At 25.2% G+C, this 24,194-nt stretch overlaps 1 protein-coding gene across 5 annotated transcripts in view; it reads left to right on the forward strand.

Annotated features, from left to right (window-relative positions):
• The first annotated feature begins 5,042 nt into the window (after positions 1 to 5,042).
• The window catches only part of LOC145831873 (kelch-like protein 20), a 55,342-nt gene continuing 36,190 nt past the window's right edge, over positions 5,043 to 24,194 (forward strand). For 4 of the 5 annotated variants that reach the window (XR_014369689.1, XM_082939221.1, XM_082939223.1 and 1 more), the window contains exons 1-2: positions 5,043 to 5,295; positions 22,676 to 22,856. Coding sequence is in view for 4 of the 5 variants with exons in the window: in XM_082939221.1 (XP_082795347.1) it covers positions 5,071 to 5,295; positions 22,676 to 22,856 (406 nt within the window). In the remaining variant the exon portion in view is untranslated. Of the gene's footprint in view, positions 5,296 to 13,255; positions 13,355 to 22,675; positions 22,857 to 24,194 lie in introns of all 5 variants that reach the window. The other variant, XM_082939224.1, reaches the window with a different exon arrangement.

Genomic DNA, 24,194 nt, shown 5'->3' on the forward strand with positions numbered 1-24,194 from the left:
ACTCATTTAAACTGCTTTATATAAACAGGGTTGCCACTCGTTTGAAAAAAAAAATTCCAGATTTTCCAAATTTCTTCCAGGTTTTTAAAAGTACACATTGTTGGGTCTATTTTTAGTTTTAAGTCAATTTCTTTATAAGAAACTGTGTTAAATAGTACAAAAACTTTGAAAATATATTGTTAAGTTACTTTAAATGTGTTTTTTAATAAAATTTTTTTTTGATGATGTCAAAAAATCATATATATATGATATATTTTTCGTGTGAAACCGAAATTTTTCTACTGAAATTGTTAAAAATTCCAGGTTTTTTGATAAAAATTCCAGCTTTTTCCAAATTATTTTTGCCTAAATTGTCGAATTCTAGGTTTTTCCAGGTAAAGTGGCAACCCTGTATAAATATTTTTAATTGCAATATATTATAAAACATATGCTAAAATATCTAGTCAACAAAATTACAAAAATTAAATTAAATCTATACTTATTATAACAAGTCATTATTGATATTAAAAAATGTTTTCAAAATAACAATTTGACGTAAACTAATTTACGTTATTTGCTTATCAAATTTAAAATGTATGTTTAATATGCGTTGTATAATAATATTATATTGTTCGTTTCGTATTAACTTAAAGTGCAATATTGAGTTTTATTGCAATATGTTAATAGCAATACGATTATAAAACATTTGCAATTAAATATTTATTAGTTACATAAAATTGTATATTCATTTTGTATATAATTATTATGTTATTAGTATATTTTTTTTAAATTGCAATATTTAGTATAATTAATTAGATAAAAAAACTTAACTTTCGTTCTATTTAAAGTGCCAGAATTGAAATATGTTGTAAAAATTACGGGCAATTTAATTTTAAAATAAGAACTTTAAATTGTATATTCTTTTACATGTTAATGTAATATAAAATATATTATACTAATATGTAAACTTTAATTTTAAATTTATGATTGGTATATAAATAATTTGAATATGAATTTGAAAAATTGAATATCAATATCAAAATGTAATATGTATCTATAAATTCTCCTTTGAAAAAGTTTTGATATTAAAAAGCGTTTTTCTCTTAAGATGGCCTTAAGATAGGGGTGGGGAGAAGGCTAATTTCAGCTTGATATTGGTCAAAATCATTAATAATTCAGGAAATATTACCAATATTTTATATTTAATGTAACAAAATTGTTTTTAATATGCTAAAATCTAAATTAATAGTTTACTTTCCACATGTGATGATGTGACAAAACAGAGTGCTTGTATTCAAAAAATATTTTACACAACAAATAAGTTATGGACACAATGTCCTGAATTATCATGTAATAGTGTACGGTAATCTAATTAAAAATTCCTTAGGATTAATTTTATTTTTGTACTACAAAATATAAATTTTTATACACTTTAATTATGATTGAAAATATATCAAGTACAATTTCAGCTTGATATTAGTTCAACATCATCCTAGCTAGGTAACTACTAATATTATAGTTTATAATCAATATAATTAATTCTGGTTATGGTTAACTTTAGGTGAGCACCAATACAAAATTGAAAATATAATACATTCAATGTTTAATTGAACCATAATTTTTGATTAAAATAATGATACTTTGTTTCAAACAATTTATATAAACACATAGAATGAAAACTAAAATAAAATATTATAGACTTAAATATTTGACCAATATTATTTAACAATATCGTAATCAATATAAATTATGTATTGATATAATCATTTTATATTGTAAAAAATAAGCAATTAAATATTTAAGTTTATTAGTTCATGATATATAAGTTTAACTTTATTCATGTATTTCTAAAAGATTAATTTTAGCCTAAAATTGTGACTAAATAAGACATCAAATCTATTATAACTACAGCTTGATATTGGTGTTCATCTAAAGTTAACCATAACCTTAACTCTTCCTATGTATTTATATAGCTTGTTTAAAACAAAGTACCTTTTAATATTAAACATCTAAGTCTAAAATTTTTAATTTTTAGATTGAAATTATGGTAAAAAAAGATATTGATTATTATTGAATTTCAGTTTAATATTGGTGCAACATAAAGGTAAATACTGGCTAGGTAAATACTGGAAAATTTCTTAAAAAATTGATCTGTAACAAAACACTTTGAAAATAGTTACTCTGACCTGCAACAGTGTTACAAAAGTTTCAGTGAAAATTATTATTGATGTGTGGTCTGATGGCATAGGGGCCCTAATGACAACTTTAAAACTCTCTGAGTTGAACTAGAAAATTGAAACCTAGTGGTTGACACATATACAATAAAAAAAATTTGTAGTATCTAATCTATTCAGAGAATTAAAGTGATTTTCAACTAATATCAAAAAAAAAATGTATATAACATTTGGTTATGCTCTTCAGGTCAGCACCAATATCAAACTGAAAATACAATCTGTTTGATGTGTTATTTAACCATAGTTTTAGGCTAAAAAAACAATACTTTGTTTTAAACAAGCTATATAAATAAATAGAAAGAACTAAACTAATATATTATAAACTAAAATATTCAATCAATTATATTTTACAGTATCATAATCAATATAAATTATTAAATTGATTTAAACTAATTGTAATAATTAATTAAAATAAATTGTAAAATAAAAGCAATTAAATACTTTAGTTTATTAGTTTATGATATATAGATTAATTTTATTCATGTATTTACAAAAGATAAATTTTTATCCAAAAATTATGATTATATAAGACATCAAGTGTATTCATTGTGCCACTGATCAAGCTGAGAAAAAATTCCTGACTTTTCCTGACTTTTTCCTGACTTTTTACCAAAGTTTTCCTGACTTTTCTAAATCATACTCTTAAATTAAACTTATTGTAAATTACATAATCTAACAGTTGAAACTATATAAAGCTTTCAATCTAATTTTAATACAGGTTAAAAACAACAGTTTTTTGCTGAATTCTATCAAACTTCCAGTACACCACTTAAACCATCTGTGTATGATTCATGTTTGTAATAAACAGTTCTATCAGCAAAATACTTGTATTATCACCTTATAAACACAGCTTGTCTGAAAAAGGACACAATTTTTTAGCATTTCCTAGCATAAATGTATCTAGATAAACAAATGACATATAAGGAACTTTTACAATTTTTGTGTATATATCAGTTTCACTATGGAAGTGTCCTTGCTACAGATCATCAATACTAAAAAGCTTACAAAATCTGCTTGTTCAAGTAGGGTACTTGTTCAATATGTTAATAGAAACTGTTTGCAGCTGTATAAAGGATATTTTACTAATTTATACCAGGTGAAGGTATTGGAAATAAAATTAAATATTTTTGCAAATTTCCAGGAAAATTTTGGATTTTTTTCTGACTTTAAAGGACTTTTAATAAATTTTTACCGCTTGAAGGCTTTAGAAAACAAGGAATTTTGTAAATTAAAACTGACAAAATATGAATTTTTTTTTAATTTTATAAAATTTCCTGACTTTTTTTCAAAACCCCCCATTTTTACCTGACTTTTCCTGACTTTTGTAATTTTTTTAAATTTTTCCTGACTTTTCCTGATTTCCTGACTTTTCCTGACCAAGTGGCAACCCTGTGTATTATAATTTCAGCTTGATATTGATAGTTAACATAAATTCTTGTATTGAAATAATCATTTAATACTGAAAATTAAAAGCGATTAAACATTTAAGTTTTATTGGTTTAGGATAAATATGTTTAATTTTGTTTATTACTTTGCCTTAAATCATGCTTAAAAAACACATTGAATATAATACAATTTCAGATTGATATTGGTGAAACATCATTCTTGGTAATTACCGAACTGCAAATTAAAACCTAGTGGTTGACACATATACAAAAAATTTTTTAATTGTATCCTATTTCGAATTTGAAACAATTTTGTGTATGTAAGTGATAATTTAGAACATTTACATATGACTTATAGTAATATTACTATAATATTAGTAATAGTAAACATCACCATAACAGATAAAAAATTAGTAAAAACTAAACACAATATTTAAAACTCTTGTGTATTTGTTTCTTATTTCTGTTTATTTGTTAATTTCTTATTATTTGAATTTTGAGCACCTTTCTTTAGCTTGCATTTTTTCAACTGAAAGTGCAGTGTATTACTGACTAAAACTAAAAACAGACTGCGGGTACCCTTTAGTTGCCATATTAGAAATGTCACTGCTCATAAAAATCAGCCAAATGGCAAAAGTAAGGAATGTAAAATTAAAGACTTTTATAAACTTAAATATAAAATTTCAATGTTGTCAAAAAAGTATAAGTATAGACTTTTTCAAATTAAATGAATGAAGCTGTGAATAAACATTTTAACATACAATGAAAAATCACTGTATTAGAAATGTCACTGCTCATAAAAAATGGCCAAATAGCAAAAATTAAGGAATGAACAATTAAAATAAGACCTTTAAAAATTTAAATATAAAGTTTCAATGTTGTCAAAACAGTATAAGTATCAACTTTTTAAAATTAAATGTATGAAGCTGTGAATAAGCATTTTAACCTACAAAAAAATTCACTGTAATAGAAATGTCACTGCTCATAAAAAATGGCCAAATAGCAAAAATTAAGGAATGGTCAATTAAAATAAGACCTTTAAGAACTATAATATAAAGTTTCAATGTTGTCAGAAAAGTATAAGTATCGACTTTTTATTGATTTAAAGTTGAATGTTTAGTATTAGGTTTTATAGGATATCATGATATCGAATATCACGAAAATTTCTTGCTAGTTTCCAATCTCTGAATATCTAGTGTACAGTTTTCTTTTGCAGGTTTATTAGCTTACTTGCAGGCAGCAATTTTGCCCTTCATGGGCTTGCATGCTGTCTGCGGTTCACAGTTTACTGATTGCAGTTCTAGTTAAAATAAAAGCTTACATTTATTTTCAAATATTTTTTACTAAATATTTTAAAATTGTATTAATGTTTGTGTACTTATGTTTATAACAGTAAAAAGTACTGCTGAGTTTAGTTTTACAATAACTGCATGTTTTTAGCATTTAATTAAGAATTTAAGATTACAACTGAAATGTCTGATGATTGCTGTCTACCAATGACTGTAGACTTGAAAACTTGTTCTCCATCACTGAAAAAAGGTATTCCACATGAGTCACAAAAGTATCCTTTTCAGCTATTGAAAGTACTTGACAATATGAGAAAAACAGAAGAATTGTCGGATGTTGTCATTGTTGTTGGCTCCTCACGAATCTTTGCACATCGTGTTATTTTATCTGGAGCCAGTCCATATTTTAGGGTAAGTGGCGTATTAAGATTTAGAAAATGATTTAGTTTTTATACTTAAAAATATCCAATTTTTAGATTTTATTTTGTGGTTTAGCTAAAGGGTTGCCACACACTCAGGGAACTCAGGGAATCTCAGGAAATTTTCAAACTGTAGAAAATCTCAGGGAAACTCAGGGAATTTTGGCATTAACTCAAGGAAACTCAGGGAAGTTTTGATTTTTTCTCTAAATTTCAGGGAAGTTTTTGAAAATCTCAGGGAATTTTTTTTCTAGATCTAGAATGAGGTTTAGTTAATTCAGTTTCTAAGTTGCTAATCCAGGGCTAATAGTTCAACTAGTATATCAGCTGCAACTTCTTCAACAGCTGCTGAAATTTATTGGGCTCTCAAGTGTACCAAAGAAAACTGGTCAGGAAACTCTTGCGATAATAATAACACTTTATTCACTACCATGTTTCCTGATAGTGAAATTGCAAAAAAGTTCTGCATGAATAGAACCAAATATTCATATATAACAAACTTTGGTATAGCCCCTTTTTTTAAAGATGTTTTAAAAAAAACAGTTTTGTGCTCGTCTTTTTATTCCATTTCATTTGATGAGTGTTTCAATAAAGTCTTGCAAAAAACTCAACTCGATTTGGTGGTGAGATGCATGAAGAAAAAAAAAGTACACTGTCAATATTTTACTTCAGCATTTTTAGGTCACTGTACTGCAGATAATTTAAAAAAAGCCCTATTGACCGAAATTCAAAAGTTAAACCTAAAAAATTTGATCCAAATTTCAATGGATGGACCAAATGTGAACGTTGCTCTTGCAAAAAAAGTTGACTTTGATAGAGAGGCTTCAGGTCTACCTCAACTTATTAACACAGGGTCCTGCAGCTTGCACATTATTCATGGTGCATTCAAGTCCGGTGTTGAAGCTAAATTTTTTTTAAGATTTGAAAAATACTCAGGGAAACTCAGGGAAATTTAAGGTTACTCAGGGAAATTTTTGGTCACTCAGGGAAGATTTTTTAGCTCAAAGAGTGGCAACCCTGTAAAATATCTTCTCAGGAAAAATGAATAAAAATTCTATATAATAAAACATTGCAGTCATGTAGAACATAGTGAGCAAAATGTTTATTAAACATGATAATAAATTCAATACTTAAAATAAGGGTCAAAGAACTTGATGCATAAAAAGATCTTTAGTTATTGAGCAACACACTATTTATTTTTTTAAACTATTTAGAGTGATATGTAAAATATTTTTGCTATAAGTTGAAGTTAAAAGAAAGCATAAAACTAAATTAAACATAATATGACCTTTACCTCAAGTAAACATTGAAAAATAAATTGTAGAAAAAGTGTTTTGCTTTGTGTAATATACTGCAGCGTATAAATTTCTTACAAATTCTAATAGATGATTAAACTTCTGTGCTGATTTAAGAAAACTTGTTAATTTTTTTGATGTAACACATTTTAAATACTAAATAAAATTTTTATATTTGAAATTTAGCTAAATATAACACAATGAATTATATAAACTGACACAAAAAAAAAACTTAATGTTTGTACTATATTATAAATTCTTTTAAGAGTAAAATTGCTATAAAAATTAATTATTAAAACTACTAGCAACTTTAACAAGAAAGATATTTTTGACTAAAGATTAAACTAATCAAAAACAAATATAAAATATTGACAAATAAATACATATCATTTTTATTTGAGTAGAAATTTTTTCAAAACACACTTATCAACTACTGTTGTATTTAACTAAGCTATAAAACATGTAAAAACTATAGCTACAACATAATTCAAATTAAAACATTTTTAACTTTAAGCTCTTGCATTACAAATAAGTACAATTTTACTTTAACAATGTTTACTTTAAAAACTTTCAAGAAGAAAGAAACAAACTTGTATATAGGTTCATATTACTGTTCTATTATACACTTTTTGATTAACATATTTATTTTGATACTTAACCCAAAAAAAATTAAACTGTAAGATACATTTAACCGTAAGATAACAAATTTAATTAGTTTTGTTTTATAAGTAAATATTTATTTTCAAGTAAAGATTATTTGTATTTATTCATGTTTTCTTTTAGCACTGTTTTCCATGACTATCATATATCTTTCTATATTTTTTAAATAAGCACTGAAGAGGTCTTTGACTGAAACTGAGTCTGGTTTAAAATATTTTGAAAAAATTTAATAAATTAAAATATCATCTCTCCTCTAGAAGTTGAGATCTTTTTATTAGTTTTTGCAGGGTTGCCACACACTCAGGGAACTCAGGGAATCTCAGGGAATTTTCAAACTGTAGAAAATCTCAGGGAAACTCAGGGAATCTCAGGGAAACTCAGGGAATTTTGGCATTTTTCTTTTAACTCAGGGAAACTCAGGGAAGTTTTGATTTTTTCTCTAAATTTCAGGGAAGTTTTTGAAAATCTCAGGGAAATTTTTTTCTAGATCTAGAATGAGGTTTAGTTAATCCAGTTTCAATATTTTCTTCAAAAGTAGTAATTTTTATTATTTAAGTGGTTATTTAGAATTTTTTAGCCTTGCGGCTAGTTCTTCAATATTCTTAGTATTAACATTGTAGTTTTTTTAAGTTTTAAATTTATATTTACTAAGTAAAATCAAACAGTTTAGAGAAATGAAAGTTGTTGTTAACTATTCATTGAAAAGTTCTAATAAACTTTTTATTTTTAGTTACTTATGTAGTTTAAAAAACACTATGTTGTACTATTAGTTCTTATTTTTTAAATAATAAAGTTATTTGTTATTTGTTTACAACTACTTGTTTTCAGTAAAAAAAATTAAAATGAATACAGATTAGTGTTGTATTACTTATGTTAAAAAAATAGAGGTTAAATTTTTGTTTATAAATAATAATTTCAAAAGTAGTAGCAGTAATGGTAATTAATTTTTTACTGTGAATGTTTTAATATACTTCACAACTTTTTTGCAGATTTAATTTAAAAGCTTTTTTAAGTATTATGAGTAAAGTACAGTTTAAAACCTTTTTAAAAAAAAGTTGGCTTAACCATGAAGACTTCAAAGATTGGTTACTTGAGGATGTAGACCAGGGTTTCCCAAACTCATTTTCTAAATCGCCCCCTTTTCAGAAATTTGAAAAATAATCGCCCCCCACGATTTTACAAAGTAGTTTTTCTCTTGAGTACAAACTTTTTAGTTGAAAAAGTTGTGTTCGAAATGTAATTTAGTCTGGTACTTCTTAAGCACGCACTTTCGGGCTGTGTTTAAAGTGGTTTACAGGGCTTAAGAAAATAAGTTACATTTGTTTCCTTATAAGCCCAGCAAAGTGTATTAAAATACTTAATTTTTAAAAACTCTTGTGTAATCTGTAATCAATCCTGTTTAGATATGAATGGTTTTGAAACTAATGAAACTTTTAGGATAGTGGTGGACAACTTTTGTAGTCAGCAATTCATATTTACTAAAAATCGTTTCTAGGTTCAAGTCGTTAAAATCATGTATTTGCGGGCTGCATAATTTAAAAAATAATATATAAGAAAATTAAAAAACTCGAGCTAAATTGTAATAAAATGATTTAGTATTATTGTGATCTAGAAAATACTATTGTGAACTGAAAATCAAATTAAAAGTGTATATCAAAACATTAAGTATCAAAAAACTAAATTTTGTTCATTTTGCACAAGTAGTTTTCAAGTTACTTAGCGGGTCGAAATTTGACTGGATCTTAACCGTACGTTACCCATCTGAAATCTTAACTTAAACCTGATATTATAATAGCCTCTCGTATAACGAATTTCGGAAATTTAGAAGTTAATACTAAGTAGCTTATTTAAGCCGCACAAAATACACGTAAATTATTTTATAAATAGGCATGTTCTGAAATTACTATACTAGTAATTAAAAAATTTTTAAAGAATGAACTGTTTATTTTACACATAATAAAACAAATATTAAAACATAATTATAAGGAAGTCAGTTGTAAAGTTAAAAACTTAATTTTAAACTTTTTAAGCTATATATTTTGTAATATAATACCATTAAATAGTATTTGACTTAGAATAACCTATAGGAAACTAAACCTTAATTTTAACATTTTCTTTTTTGTTAATTAAAATTCAAAAAAGATCAAAAGTTTTACAGTTAATTCTGTGAACAGAAGGTAATCGATAAAAAATTTGTTAAAATTATACTAAAATTTTGTTTTGTAACTATAGCAGTCTTTTTGATGGTTTATTTAATACTGTTTAAGTTTATTTTTTCTTTAGTAGTTAGCCTACAATAATTTACCAGAAGAAAATAGTGAAAAGCTAAAAGCTAGTATTGAACTATTAAAATAAACACCACATTCTAATTGCTAGTATATTAAAAATTAAGATAAAACAAAAAAAACAGTTGTATTAATAGTTTAAAATTCCATAACATATAGATTTTTTAACGATAATAAATCAAGTTAGATAATGAAACTGGTCAAAGAACCTTTTAAATGAAAAATTTGAAGTCATTTTAAATAGAGACCTCAAATCTATACTCTTTTAAAACAAAAAAAAAATTGAAATAAAAACTTTAATGGTTATTAAGATTTTTTTATTTATACAGATTAAACAAGTAATAACAAAAATATGTCAAATAAATTTCTTTCAAACAAATACTTTAATCACTATGCTATAAAAACGTTTAGTGTAATGTAAAACGACAAATATAAACTACAAATTAACCAGGTCAAAATAAAACTATTAAAAGATTTAAAAAATAAACCATTTAATAAATACAGTAGACTTCCGCTTGAGTTCGCACTTTGAACAAAATCAAAAAGCGCAAACTTAAAAATTATAACCATTTTTCTTTACAAAATGATAAATTTAAATATGTTATATTCAATAACGTTATGCGTAAACATGAAATCAACTAAAACATAAAACATACATTCAGAAAAAAATAGATCTGTATTAGCTATTAAATATTATGTATTTTTTGTTTTATTAACACTTAGTTAGTAATAGACTTTATTTAAATTAAATTTTAGAAAGTATAAAGTTGCATTTTTTTTTGGGTAAAAAAAGCGAACTTAAGAGGAAGTCTATTGTAATAAATGTTTATTTGGTATTATGCAAACCTGTTGTAGAATAAATAAATTAATAAAATTTTTATTATAAAAAGACTACTTAAATACAACACAAACCAGGTTAAATAAGAAGTATTTTAAAAGATCAAATAAAATAAAATAACTTTCATAAAATAATGTCTGCTACTGAAGTCTAATATAATGTGAAGGATGAGGTTCATGACTGCTTGCAAGTTTTTCTAATCTGAATCTTAATCAGTAAAATAAGGCCTCCTTTACAAATAGCTAGATTAGTTCTTTTGCTCAAGATGTTGATAACTAAACTGAAAGCTTTCTCAACAACATAGCTAGAAGGAAATACTAAAAACAACAATCTAAGTTCCTCTCAAATGATTGGATACTTTTGCCTTAGTTTTTGTTGAGTCCAAAATTTTTCTTATCGTTCTTTGGAAAAATTTACTATAAGTTAAAGGTCAGTTTGTAAGTTTAAGAAGGTTTCCTGTAAATCGTTTACTTCAAAAAGATCTGCCTCAAAGGGATCCATATTTTTTATCTATATGATAACTTTTTTGTGTCAAATCGAAATTTTACTACTTTATATGTTGAAATTGTTAAAAATATCTGATTTTTAGTTTTTATTTTTTGCCTAAACTGTCAAATTTCAGGATTTTAGGTAAATTGGCAACCCTGTATAGTTTTATTTCTTAGTCTAACTTAGTGACTTTTAAAAAATAGTTGGAAGTACCAATGGTGATATAACTATCACCTCATGATATTTGCAATTGTTTTTTGAAAAGTGACTTAGCTAGACTAAGAAATAAAACAATACAGGGTAACCGATTTACCTAGAAATTTAATAATATAGAACATAGATTTTTACAAACCATTTATGATCCCAAATAACATATATGTCAGGTTAAAAAATGGTGAGAGAGATTCCGATCGTCTATGATCTATGTAGTTGATATATAACAAAATATATGAATGAAAATATGTAACTTACTTAAAAGTAGGAGTCATAAGTACTTGATTTTTTTCTCTAAATTTTACATAAACAAGATAAACTTTTTTTGTTTAAGTTTTACCTCAGGGTCAAAGATTTAATAGCAAGCTAAAATTAGTAAAAAAGCAATATAAAAAGTAAAAATTTTATGACAGCCATAAATTTTAAAATCGCCCCCTTTTCGCCCCCTTACTAGTTATCGCCCACCCTTTCGCCCCCTTACTAATTATCGCCCCCAGGGGGGCGATATCGCCCACTTTGGGAAACCCTGATGTAGACAAAGGAGTTTAAATGTAAGTGGTGTGGTGATGATACACCAATGGCCTTATCCAACATGGGTATAAGGGCATTGAAATCGCACAGTATGTCAAAAAAACATCTTAAATTGAAAGCCATGTGAAATTATTATTATAGTATAATTAAATTTTGTCAATTAAAATGTCAAACAAATTAAACTTTATTCTTTTATGTAGAAAGCTAACTAACAAGTTTACACAAAGTTGTGCAAAAATTTAGTTTTTAATTTTTAATTGGTTTAAACCTTTTAAGATTGAGTTTTTTAAAACAGTTTTTTTCATAAATTTAATGCAGAAGCATACACATACAACCTTCCTTTTATTATTAAAGAAGGAAAATGAGAATGAGGTATTAATAATTTGTGTTAGAAGAGAAAATTTTTTTTTTAAGATTTGAAAAATACTCAGGGAAACTCAAGGAAATTTAAGGTTACTCAGGGAAATTTTTGGTCACTCAGGGAAGATTTTTTGGCTCAAAGAGTGGCAACCCTGTTTTTGAAAAATCAAAACATACAATATTAACATGTATTAATGCTAGATAATAGATACGTTGTAATGAGTTTAAATAAAATATTAAAATAAATACTGTTTAAATAAGTATTTGGTAAAATTAAGTAAACAAAACTGTTAAGCATTCATAAGTAAACAAAAATTAAAGATGGTAAAAGGATATTGCAATAAAGTATATACATACAAGTTTTATAAACGTAAATAATAATGATAAAAAGTCTATGAAACTGTTTGAAGTAAAATATAATTATCAGAATTTAGTTAATGTACTTATTTAAAAGGAATAAAACTATAGTACTAAAGGGTTATTCAATTTCAGAACAATTACACTAAAATATACTTATGCAGTTGAAAAACATTATTTAAAGTAAACTAAATAAAAATATTGAGACAAAATAAAATAAAATACTATAACAGTTTATACAAGTTAGTATTGTAAACTGACTTTAGTTTACAAAGTTAGGCTTATAGGTTTTTATAAAAATAGATTTTAAAAACTTAAATGATATATGTTACGTCCTTTAATTAAAATTTTTAATTTGTTGTCATTATAATGCTTGGAGCATTCTGGGTAGTTAAGTAAGTGATCTCCAATTGCTGAAGGACTTTTGGTCGGTTTATTACCTCTTTTAGTCATCCAGTTTCTAAGAGATTTTGATACATGCTGATCCCTTCTCAGATGGAATTCTGAGAAGTTCTCCCAATATATACTGTCACAGTTACACTTAAATTGATAGCTAACGTTATTCTTTTCAGGATCGGGAGTAACATCTTAAAATATTTCATTTAAAGTTTTTCCAGTAAAGTGAATAAACTGCTCTAAATGTACTATTTATTGTGTGTTTCACTTTATTTTCCAGGAACTTAGCTTCATTACCTAAATAGGGAAATCTTAAGTATACTCGGAATTTTTTTGGGCCATATTTTGTAGGACTAGTGAATTTTATGATGGTCTTGTCAATCGCTTTCTTGATAATATCCTTTGGGTAACCTAATGATCTGAATATACTAATAATATTTTCAATATACTCATTTAATTCGACTTTTGAGCAGATTTTATAAGCTCGAAAAACTAAGCACAAAATAAGATTTACTTTTTGTAAAATAGGACAGAAGAACTTCTATGAGATGTAATAGCAAACAAATGGTGGCTTCCTATATATGGATGTTATAAAAGAAAAAGAAGTTAATGACACATGTAGAAAAGGTAAATAACCTTTGACTTCATTTTACGAGTGAGGGATGTAGATTAGAAATTTTATTAAATAAAACTTCTACGTTGTAGCCTTTTTTGTTTGAGATAAATATATCATCTACATATCTAAATTAATGCAAAGGATAATGACTTTTAGATAAAATTCAACATAATCGACGAAAATATTTGCTAATACAGGACCTAATAAAATCCCCATGGCGACACCATTAATTTGTTTTTTAAAATTGTAATAATTATTATTCGTTATTAAATAATCCATTTTAATCTGTAAGCAAGTTTAGAGATGGTGTCATATAGTTTGATTGTGTTTTTTGCTAGACAGTAACATGTCCTCAAAACAAAAGATCAAGTCTAATTTTGATTTTTTTATGACTTGCTACTGTTTAAACTTGCTACTGTTTATAAAGTGCTCTATTCAAAACCTAAGAGAAATAATATTATGGTCGTACTTATCAATGAGCTTGTCAGTACAAGTTACTAAATAAATTTCGAATATAAATTAAAGCTATGTAGAACATATTGATGGTAAAAATTAGTTGTAGGCTTTAACAAATAAAGTTATACTTTGAAATAAAAACTCTTTTTTTAATTATTAAAAAACCAAAAAAATACAAATAAAATTTTAATATTATATTAATTTACAGTTAAAATTAATTTCAAATTAAATAACATTATGTATATTGATAAAATTAAATGAAATCAAAATAAGTTAAGTTAGTAGTAAATGAAGTTTGAGTTTGTATTAAAGTGAAAAAATTGATTAAAAAGAAAATTAACTATAGTAAAGTTATTATAACCAACAATAAATGTTTCACTATTACACTAAGTTATAAGTGATCATCAGTTGTTAAAATAATTCTCTTTCTATTTAAACAATAAAAACAAATTGTACAGTAATCTTCCTTTATTGTACCAACATATGTTTTTGTGTGTTAACAAATCAACACACTTTAACTGGGTTCTGTAAAAAGTAATTACACTGTAATGAAAGAATAGAAGCATAGAATAAAGTGGGTGTATACATGTTTTTTATTAAAATAATTACTACAGATAGTAGTTAATAATAGGTAAAATACTTAATATTAAATCCGACTGTTATAAAACTATATAATATTTGTAATTATTTAGTCTAAAACACTTAAAGTAAACTAAAATGCTTAACAAAACAACAAATCATAATATAAACAAAGCACTCACGTTAATGGAAATAATAACTGATTCAAATTTACTGTTGTTAATGAATTAACGAAATACATTCATTACATCTAATAATTACGTCACAATATAAATGAGGTTATTTCAACTGTTTAATGTGTATTGCAAAGTTTTTTAATTAGTTTTGTTAAGTATTTTAGTTTACTTTAAGTGTTTTAGACTTAGTAATTACAAATATTATATAGTTTTATAACAGTCGGATTTAATATTAAGTATTTTACCTATTATTTTTATCTTTGGTATCTTTATTATTTTTATCTTTATCCTATTATCTTTAGTAATTATTTTATTTTAATAAAAAACATGTATACGCCCACTTTATTCTATGCTTCTATTCTTTAATTTGAGTAATTATTTTTTACAGAACCCAGTTGAAGTGTGTTGATTCGTTAACACACAGAAACATATGTTGGTACAATAAAGGAAGATTACTGTACAATTAGTTTTTATTTATATTCCAGTGAAGTTATTTCACTAGGATCTTTTGTTAGCAAACAATTAAACCTATATTTTGAACAGTTATTTGAACAATAATAATTTTAACAACTTATGATATCTTTTTTTGCAACCCTGTATCCATTCTTGTTATAAATTGATAATACTTATTAACTAACTTAGTTTAATTTCAATTTTTATTTATCTGATAATAAGATTTGCTTTAAATAAAATTTTAGAAAGTTTTCAACTTGAGTATCTTTAAGGTAACGAGTTAGATTTTATTTCCATGGATTATTATAATCAATACAATGTTAAGCTAATTAGATATATCGAATAAGACGTATCAAATTATAAGAGATTGTCAGTTGTTAAAATAATTCTTATCATATTATTCTACTTGTTAAAATAATTCTTGTTCTTTTAACTCTTATTCTGTTTGAATAATTTTGATTTTGAAATGCTTATTAAAAAAAATTCTGGCCCTGCGGTTAATTCTTCACTATTCTTAGATGTAACATTGTAGTTTTTTTTGTATCTGAAATTAATATTTATCATGATCTAAGCTTTTATTAAACTGTTTAATAAAATTAATTTATTGAAACTAATAAGTATGCAAACAATTAATACTTTATATGATAAAATTATAGTTAACTAATTAAAATGTCAAAAAAAATCTTAACTATTTTCTTTTATTTTAAAGTTAGCTATATAAAAAATTCATACAAAAATACATCTAAAATTTGGAATGTAATAAATAACATTATTAGTAGACGAAGAAAGACAGCCATTTTCCACATAGATTAGATAGGGATCAAAAATCTTACACAAAACCATTAGACATAGTAAACAAACTTAACATTCATTTTTCTAACATTGTAAAGCAAACATCAACAAAAAAAGATAACCCACTAAGTTTTACTGACAATCTCAAAAATGTTAGGAAATTTTTTTTTTGGTCTGATGTTACAGAAACTGAAGTATTTGATATTATCAAGAGTTTAGATCCAAACAAAGCCAGTGGTGAAGATTGTATATCTGTAAAGATCCTTAAGAAAGTAAACAATCTTATATCCCTATTACTAAGCAAATTAATTAACCAAGCATTTTATGAAGGTGTTTATCCAAGTAACCTAAAACTTGCAAAAGTAATACCAGTTTTTGAATCAGGATTAAACACTTTACCAGGAAATTATAGACCCATTTCACTTCTAATTAATCTATAATCGCCTGTACAGTTTTTTTCTAAAAATAAAGTTTTAAACAATTCTCAGTTTGGCTTTTGACAGAATCCTTCCACCACTTTAGCTTTGTCTGAATTTGTTGAAGGGGTTATGTCCAATTTTGATAAAGGAAACACAGTTTGTGCAGTCTTTTTGGATTTAAGTAAAGCATTTGATAGTGTAGATAGAAATATCTTACTAAGGAAATTTGAATATTATGGTGTTAGAGGAAATATGCAACTACTAATCAGCTCTATCTAGATGGAAGGAAACAATTCGTTAGCTTTGGAGGATATGAGTCAACCTGTGAAAAATGTGAAGTTAGGATACCACAAGGCTCAGCATTAGGACCGTTGTTATTCTTAATACATATAAATGACCTACAAAACAATACTGGTCTTAACGTCCTCAACTTTGCAGATGACACAATGTTATACAAAACATATACAAAAGACACATATCTAAATGACAGTAAAAATTTTAACATAGAACTAAAAAAGGTATCAGATTGGCTTATAGGAAACAAACTTAAACTAAATCTTAAAAAAACCAGAAGCATGATTTTGTATAAATCAAAAAATAATTTTTGGAAAAATAAGGATCCTAATGTAAAAATAGGTAAAGCAGTTATATCAAACACAAATAGCTATAAATATTTGGGAATAATTATAGACAGAAATTTAAAATTGTCAGAACACATAGAAACTATAAAAACAAAATTACAAAAAACATTAGGTATATTATATAAAACCAGACACTTCTTAAATGAAAAAGTGTTATATTTGTTCTTTAATTCTTTGCTTATGAGCAATGTTAGATATGGCTTGTTGTGCTGGGGAAGAGCAAATAAAAAATGTATAAATGTTATCAATGTTCTCATAAACGGAGATGCATACATTATAAGAAATATGATGACAGTGTAGGAGAATTAAAAACTCAGAAAAAAATATTAGATGTTGAAAGTCTGTATCTATATGAATTAGTTCTATTTATGTTTAAGTTTAACAAACATTTGTTCAGGGTTGCCACTCGGTCAGGAAAAGTCAGGAAATCAGGAAAAGTCAGGAAAAATTTGAAAAAATTACAAAAGTCAGGAAAAGTCAGGAAAAATAGGGGGTTTTGAAAAAAAGTCAGGAAAAGTCAGGAAATTTGATAAAAAAAAAAAAGTCAGATTTTGTCAGTTTAAATTTACAAAATTCCTTGTTATCCAAAGCCTTCAAGTGGTAAAAGTTAATTAAAAGTCCTTTTAAGTCAGAAAAAAATTCCAAAATTTTCCTATAAATTTACAAAAATATTTAATTTTATTTCCAATGCCTTCAGCTGGTATAAATTAGTAAAATATCCTTTAATAAACTGCAAAATGTTCCTTATATGTCGTTTGTTTATCTAGATACATTTATGCTAGGATTTGCTAAAAAAATGTTCCTTTTTTCAGACAAGCTGTGTTTATAAGGTAATAATACAAGTATTTTGCTGATAGGGCTGTTTATTACAAACATCAATCATACACAGATGGTTGAAGTGATGTACTGGAAGTTTGATGATAGAATTCAGCAAAAAACTATTGTTTATAACCTGTATTAAAATTAGATTGAAAGCTTTATATAGTTTAAAGTGTTAGATTATGTATTTTAGAATAAGTTTAATTTAAGAGCTTGATTTAGAAAAGTCAGGAAAATTTTGGTAAAAAGTCAGGAAAAAGTCAGGAAAAGTCAGGAAAATTTTCTTAGCTTGATGAGTGGCAACCATGTTTGTTACCAAATAAATTAAAAAACTAATATAAAAGTGTAAAAAATGTCCATTATTATCATACCAGGTCTTCAGAAAGAAAATTTTTCCTACCTAGATTCAATAGAAAAATAGGTCATAAATCACTATCCTTCCAAGGTATTATGGACTAAGCTACCATTATGTTTAAAGAATATAAGTCATTTTGGAAAGTTCCAGGATGAACTTAAAAGTTATCTTTTAAATAGTGATTCTCAAGGTCATTAGTGATCATTCCTACTTGCCTAATTACTTTGTTTAATGAGTTAATAGTATTTGTCATTTAATATCCAAATTTTATTTAATTTTTTATATTTTAGTTTTTTTTTGTTCGAAAGTTGATTTGTTTGGTCACAGTAACATTGGTTTAGTTTAGATTTTAACATTTTCTTTCTAGTTATTTTTAAGATTGTAGTTTAAGATTACTATTTAATAATTCATTTTATATCCAAATTTTTATTTATTTTTTATATTTTTGTTGGGAAATAGATTTGTTTGGTTACATTAACATTGGTTTAGTCGAGATTTTAGCATTTTCTGTCTAGTTATTATAAAGATTATTCTTTAGGATTACTTTTTTGAATTAAGTTCAGAATACTTACAAACTTTTTTTATATATTTTATTATTATTATATATATATTTTTTACATGCAAATTTAAAAATAATAGTTATAGATGTTTATATTTTAGCAGAAAATAAAGTATAAAAGTAATCTGAGATAACTGTTTCAAGCAAATTTATGTTAAGAAATCTCTTTTTGAGCAAATCAAAAAAAAAAAACTCTTTTTTTATGTTTGCAAATGTTGTTTTCTTTCTATTATTACAGTTAAGACTTAGACAAGTGTTCAAAAATGAGAAAAGAGTTTTTTTTTTACTTTGATTTCAATGGAAAAAAATTTGTTATTGTTAATATCATTATTATTGTTTTTTTCCTTATTTAAAGCATAAGTTTTACAGTACTTATCTTCATATTTTTATTTATAAAAGTTAAGTTCAGTTATTGTAAAAATCACTTCTTTAAAATTCTTAAACATTTTACAATAGTTTATCAAACTATTCAAATGTGAAATATTTTTATTTTTCAACTTAAGTTATCAAATAAAATAAAAATTACTTTTTTAGCTCAAAATACAAGTTTTTTTTCCTAAAAATCTTTCAGCATATTACATTTTACTTTCTTTTTAGAGGTTGTAACCTATAATTCAAATATCGACACGTTTGCTATTAGTGTTGTTTATCTCCTTTTAAAAGTTAATCTAAAGTTACATATATATTTTTTGTTCTTATGTCATTAAACAAGAACACAAAATTCAGTTAGTTTTCGTTCAGTTTTATTTTATTCATTTTATTTTCTTTAATTTTTTAAATTTTGTTTAACTGATTGATTTATTAGTAATTGTCCTGGACATGACTTTAAACTGTATCCTGGTGTATGACTCGATAACCGAAAGGTTTTGCGTACACAAGGTCCTTGGACCAAATATTTGAACGTTTTTTTTTTCGTTCAATAAATAATAGTTATAATGGTTACATAAAATTATCCACAAATTTTGTTTTTTAAGTTGAATCTTTAAAATCAGTATTTGTAAGTTTAAAGAACATCTAATGCTGAAGCATACACATACAACCTTCATTTTAATAATTAAGACGAAAAATAAACATGTGGTATAAGTAGTTTACGCCAGAGGTTAATTATAAAATTTTAATGATTTGAAAAAAAAATCAGGGTGACTCAGGGCAGTTCGAGGTCACTCAAGGCAGTCTATTGACACAAAAAAGACAGAAATACAAATATGCAGGTTTTATGTAAAAAACTACATAAAACCAAGAGCAAAAAATCGTGTATTTGTAAATGGAAAATCACACCATTGAGGCTCCATTTACAAATCAATTGTATTCGAAGAGTCAATAAGACTAAGAAGATTGTGCAAACGTGACAGTGTTTATTTAGAAGCAGTAGAGTCTTTAAAAAATAAATGTTTAAAGTTTTGCTTCTGTAAGGCTTTAGTTGACCATATGATTAATATCACAGCAGAATGGAAAGATCGGTTTGGTCCTCCAATGAAGAAGGCAAAAGAAATTACCGAGAATTTAAGTGTTTGGACGACAAACTTTACAAAACTATTAAAACTCACCAATAAAGAAAGAGAATTAAACCCGATTGTTTTAGTGGCGTATAAACGTCTACAAACAGTTGTGGCACTATTAACAAACTATAAGATCCATGCCCATGAAAATAGTGTAGCAATTGGTGGATCTCATCCTTGTGGAAAATGCTTTAATGCAACTGAGGGGGGGTAGGCGGAATGGTGAAAAAAACTAACTTAATCAAAAAGTGTTAAAATAATTAAAAAAAAAAGAATTTGAATTGCAAAAATTTTGGGATTTATGCGGCAAAGTGCAATGTCTGTGATGAGCACTATGTTGGACAGACAATTACGTCTTTTTCCCAAAGATTTTGCTCTCACAGACATAACTGGAAGAACATGACCACCAGCGAGACAAATGATCGAGCTGCACTCAAATTTCACTATGCCAACAAACATCCAACATCGAGCAAAACCTTTGAAGAAGCATATTCAATCACTTTTACAGACTCAACAAGCAACCATACGAACTTAGATTATTTAGAGAGTAAATGGGTTAATTTATTACAAGCAAGTATAAACATATATAAAACAATACTAACTTTTTATAGATAATAGCAAACTTACAAAACCGATAACTTTACAACAACCAATTTTTAATAGGATAGTTTTACTAAAAATAATTTTTGTTTTAGAATATTTTTTAATCGTTTGTTTATTTGATAAAATGTTTACTTTAAAAACAATATATTAAGAAAAATAATTTGCTTTTAAAACAATTTAATTTTATTCTTTATTTGATTTTTGTATTTTTGTTTTACTTAGGTTTTGTTTCAAAATAGTTATTTTTGTTCATCGAGAATACTATTTCTTAAAGATAAGAAGTTCGTAAGATACAGTTTCCTATTAATATAGGTTTTTGTAATTACTTTAAGTATTGTTTGGGAAAAGTTTTTTATTTTTTTTTCACCGATAGCAGTAATTATTTATTAACAATAACTTACATCAAACATTTTCACTAAAATAGTTTTTAATTTAAAGTTTATATTTGTAAAAATTTATTTTTATACTTATTTCATTTGGATTTACTTTTACATACAAAAATATCATTACAATGTAAAAAATCTTCTAGCTTTTATAAATTTGGTTTTATACACAGTTTTGAATTACTACTTCATAATATATTTTTTCACTTTTATTTGCTTAGTTGCATGAATGTGTTTTAGTTCTGTTAGTTTAAAGTTCACTGAAGAAGGACTGTTGTCTGAAATCGATTTGAACTTAAGTATGCAATAAACTGGTATATTTTTTAAACCATCTTTTGATTTTTGTAATTATTGATGCAGGAAAAAATCACAAATAAAAACAATTGACTGTGTCCTGGACCGATTTGAGAATTGTATATAAGTCTAGTCTTAAACTGAAAATGAATATAACTAAAATAAATTTGATTATTTTTAAAGTTACTTAATACTAAAAAATCTTAAAGTAAAAAAAAAATCGCAATTAAACTAATAACTAAATGAAAATTTAAATTAAGTTAAAGTTAAAAAAGAATTATACAAAAATAAAATTAAAAATAATTTTAAATTTAGGTAAAACAGATTAAATTTAAGTTAAGGTTAATTCAAAGTTAAGTTGAATCTTGAAATTTAATAAAATTTAATAGATAAATTTGTATTAATTATATATTAAAAGTAATTTAATAAAACATAATTACATTCATAAGACGTTTAAAACTGTATTTTAAAGTTTAGCAGTAAATTGCTCTGACATAATATTAACTTGGTTGATCAATTAAGAGCATAGGGAGATCAACATTTTTTTTACAAACAATTAAAATGGCTCTTATTTCAAAGCTTAGAGTATATAATATAAGATAGTTTTACAGAACAAAAAATTTCAATTAACTTTTGAGATATAGCAAGTTTTGTAAAAAAAATTCCAATACAACCGTATGGAACTAACAATTTTCAAGGGCAATTTTCTCACTATTTGAAAAAGTTCACTAAAAATTTATCTCCTCCTTCATTATTAAAGCAATTTAATTCAAGTTTTCATGAAATGTACTTTTCAATATTAGAAACAACTTATAGGAAGCTGATGTTGGAAAAAAGTCATAAAAAAATTTGACCAAAAAAGAATTGTTTATTTTTTATGAACATATTTTTTTATACAAAAATTGAAAGTCTGTTTCCTACAAGTATTTTAAGATTTATTAAAGATTACTCTAAGAAAATTTTTAAACAATTGCCCAAAAACTAAAGGAGGAGATGGATTTTTAGTGAAATAGTCTATTTTTGCTTTAATAGTTTTGCCTCCCATAAGAAACCTATTGAATTCTCTAAATTTGATTGGTTATATCTATAAAATTACTTTGAATTTTAACAAGGGTAAAAAGTAACAAGTAGGTTATCTAATTATGTAAAAAATAAGACTAAATTTGAAAAAATGTGTTTTACTCGCCTTATTCCCTTAAGAGTATTTAAAGTTATCTTGTGTTAATTCATACACAAAATGTTTTATAATTTCTCTAAATAAAAATTTATCTTTTTTATACACATTTGATACTAACAAAATATAGGCAATGTTTACAAGGGATTTGGTTGAAAGCCATCAAAAAGAGGTGGTTATTAGAGATGTTGATGAAAAAGCAATGGAAGTATTAATTAATTTCGCCTATACAGCTAAAATTACAGTTGATGATTCAAATGTGCAGTTTTTACTACCTGCAGCAGGACTTTTACAAATGCAAGGAATACAAGGTTTTTAAGAATAAAAGTTTACTCTTTCTAAAAATATTTTTATAGTGAACAAAATTTAGATTTGTCAAAATGCTAGAATAGGCTCAGTAAAGTAGATGTATATATATTTTTTGCTTTGTATAAGTAATAAAGAAAATATTTAGAAAACCAGTTTTCTATTTTGTTGTTCAAACATAAAAAAAAATTTTTTTTTAAAGGTTACGTTTAGTTTTAATAACAAAGATAAGTAAACTATTTTAAATGAATATATTTTGTATAAAATGGTATCAAAAGTTTTTTCTTCTGTTATTAGCTAACAGTGTTTTGGTAGGTAGTTGTTGTGCTTGAGAGGTAACAGAGGATATTGTGGTTTAAGTTTTTTTCTATGTGCGCTTGCTTATTTAGTATCTTGTGTAATTAAATGAATAATACATTATATTGTTTAAACATATACTTTATTAATTAATAGACACTATCAGGGCTGCTACAAGCACAGGAAAGACTAAAATAATGACAAAGTCAGGAAAAAGTGTGGGTTTTTAAAAAAAAGTCAGGATATTTGAAAAAATTTGAAAAAACATCAGATTTTTTTGAGTTCAAATTTACAAAATTCCTTATTTTCCAAAACCTTTAAATGGTAAATAATTAATTATAAATTCTTTAAAGTCAGATTAAGAATGCAAAGTTTTCCTAGAAATTTACGAAATTACTTTATTTTTAATGCAAATTAATAAAACAAAAGTATTTAGCTGATATAGCTGTTCATTGCAAATACATCAATCATTCACAGATGGTTCAATTGATGTAATGGTCCATTATAGAAGTTAGATGATTAAATTCAGCGAAAAAAAACTGTTGTTTTAACCTGTATAAAAATAAGATTGAAAGCTTTATATAGTTTCAAGTGTTTGATAATGTATTTTAAAATGAGTTTATATTAAGAATTTGATTTAGAAAAGTCAGGAAAATTTTAGTAAAAAGTCAAGAAATTTTTCTGATCTTGATCTGTTGAAACCATGCACTATACATACTACTAAAAGTGCAAAATAAAAGAAACTGTTAGTGAACACTACACAACAAATAAAAGCTAACAAAATCCTATGTATCTTGTAACATTAAATTAAAACTATTCGTATAAACATAAGGATGCTTTAAAAAAAGGCGACCTTTAATTTTCCAGTCTAAAAAGTTTTCACATGCAGCAAATATCACAAAAACACCCTGTGCAAAATTTTATATGACTGGAAGAAACTTTTATGTCGTATTTACAAACCCAATGCAATCTGTAAAGGACCCAAAAATAACTATATAGTTTTTAGCCTGGAAACTGTTTTAAGGTGACAACTATCACAAAAACAC

This window comes from Thalia democratica, chromosome 3 (assembly GCF_965202585.1).
Source record: "Thalia democratica chromosome 3, ktThaDemo2.hap1.1, whole genome shotgun sequence".
Taxonomy (NCBI): Eukaryota; Metazoa; Chordata; class Thaliacea; order Salpida; family Salpidae; genus Thalia; species Thalia democratica.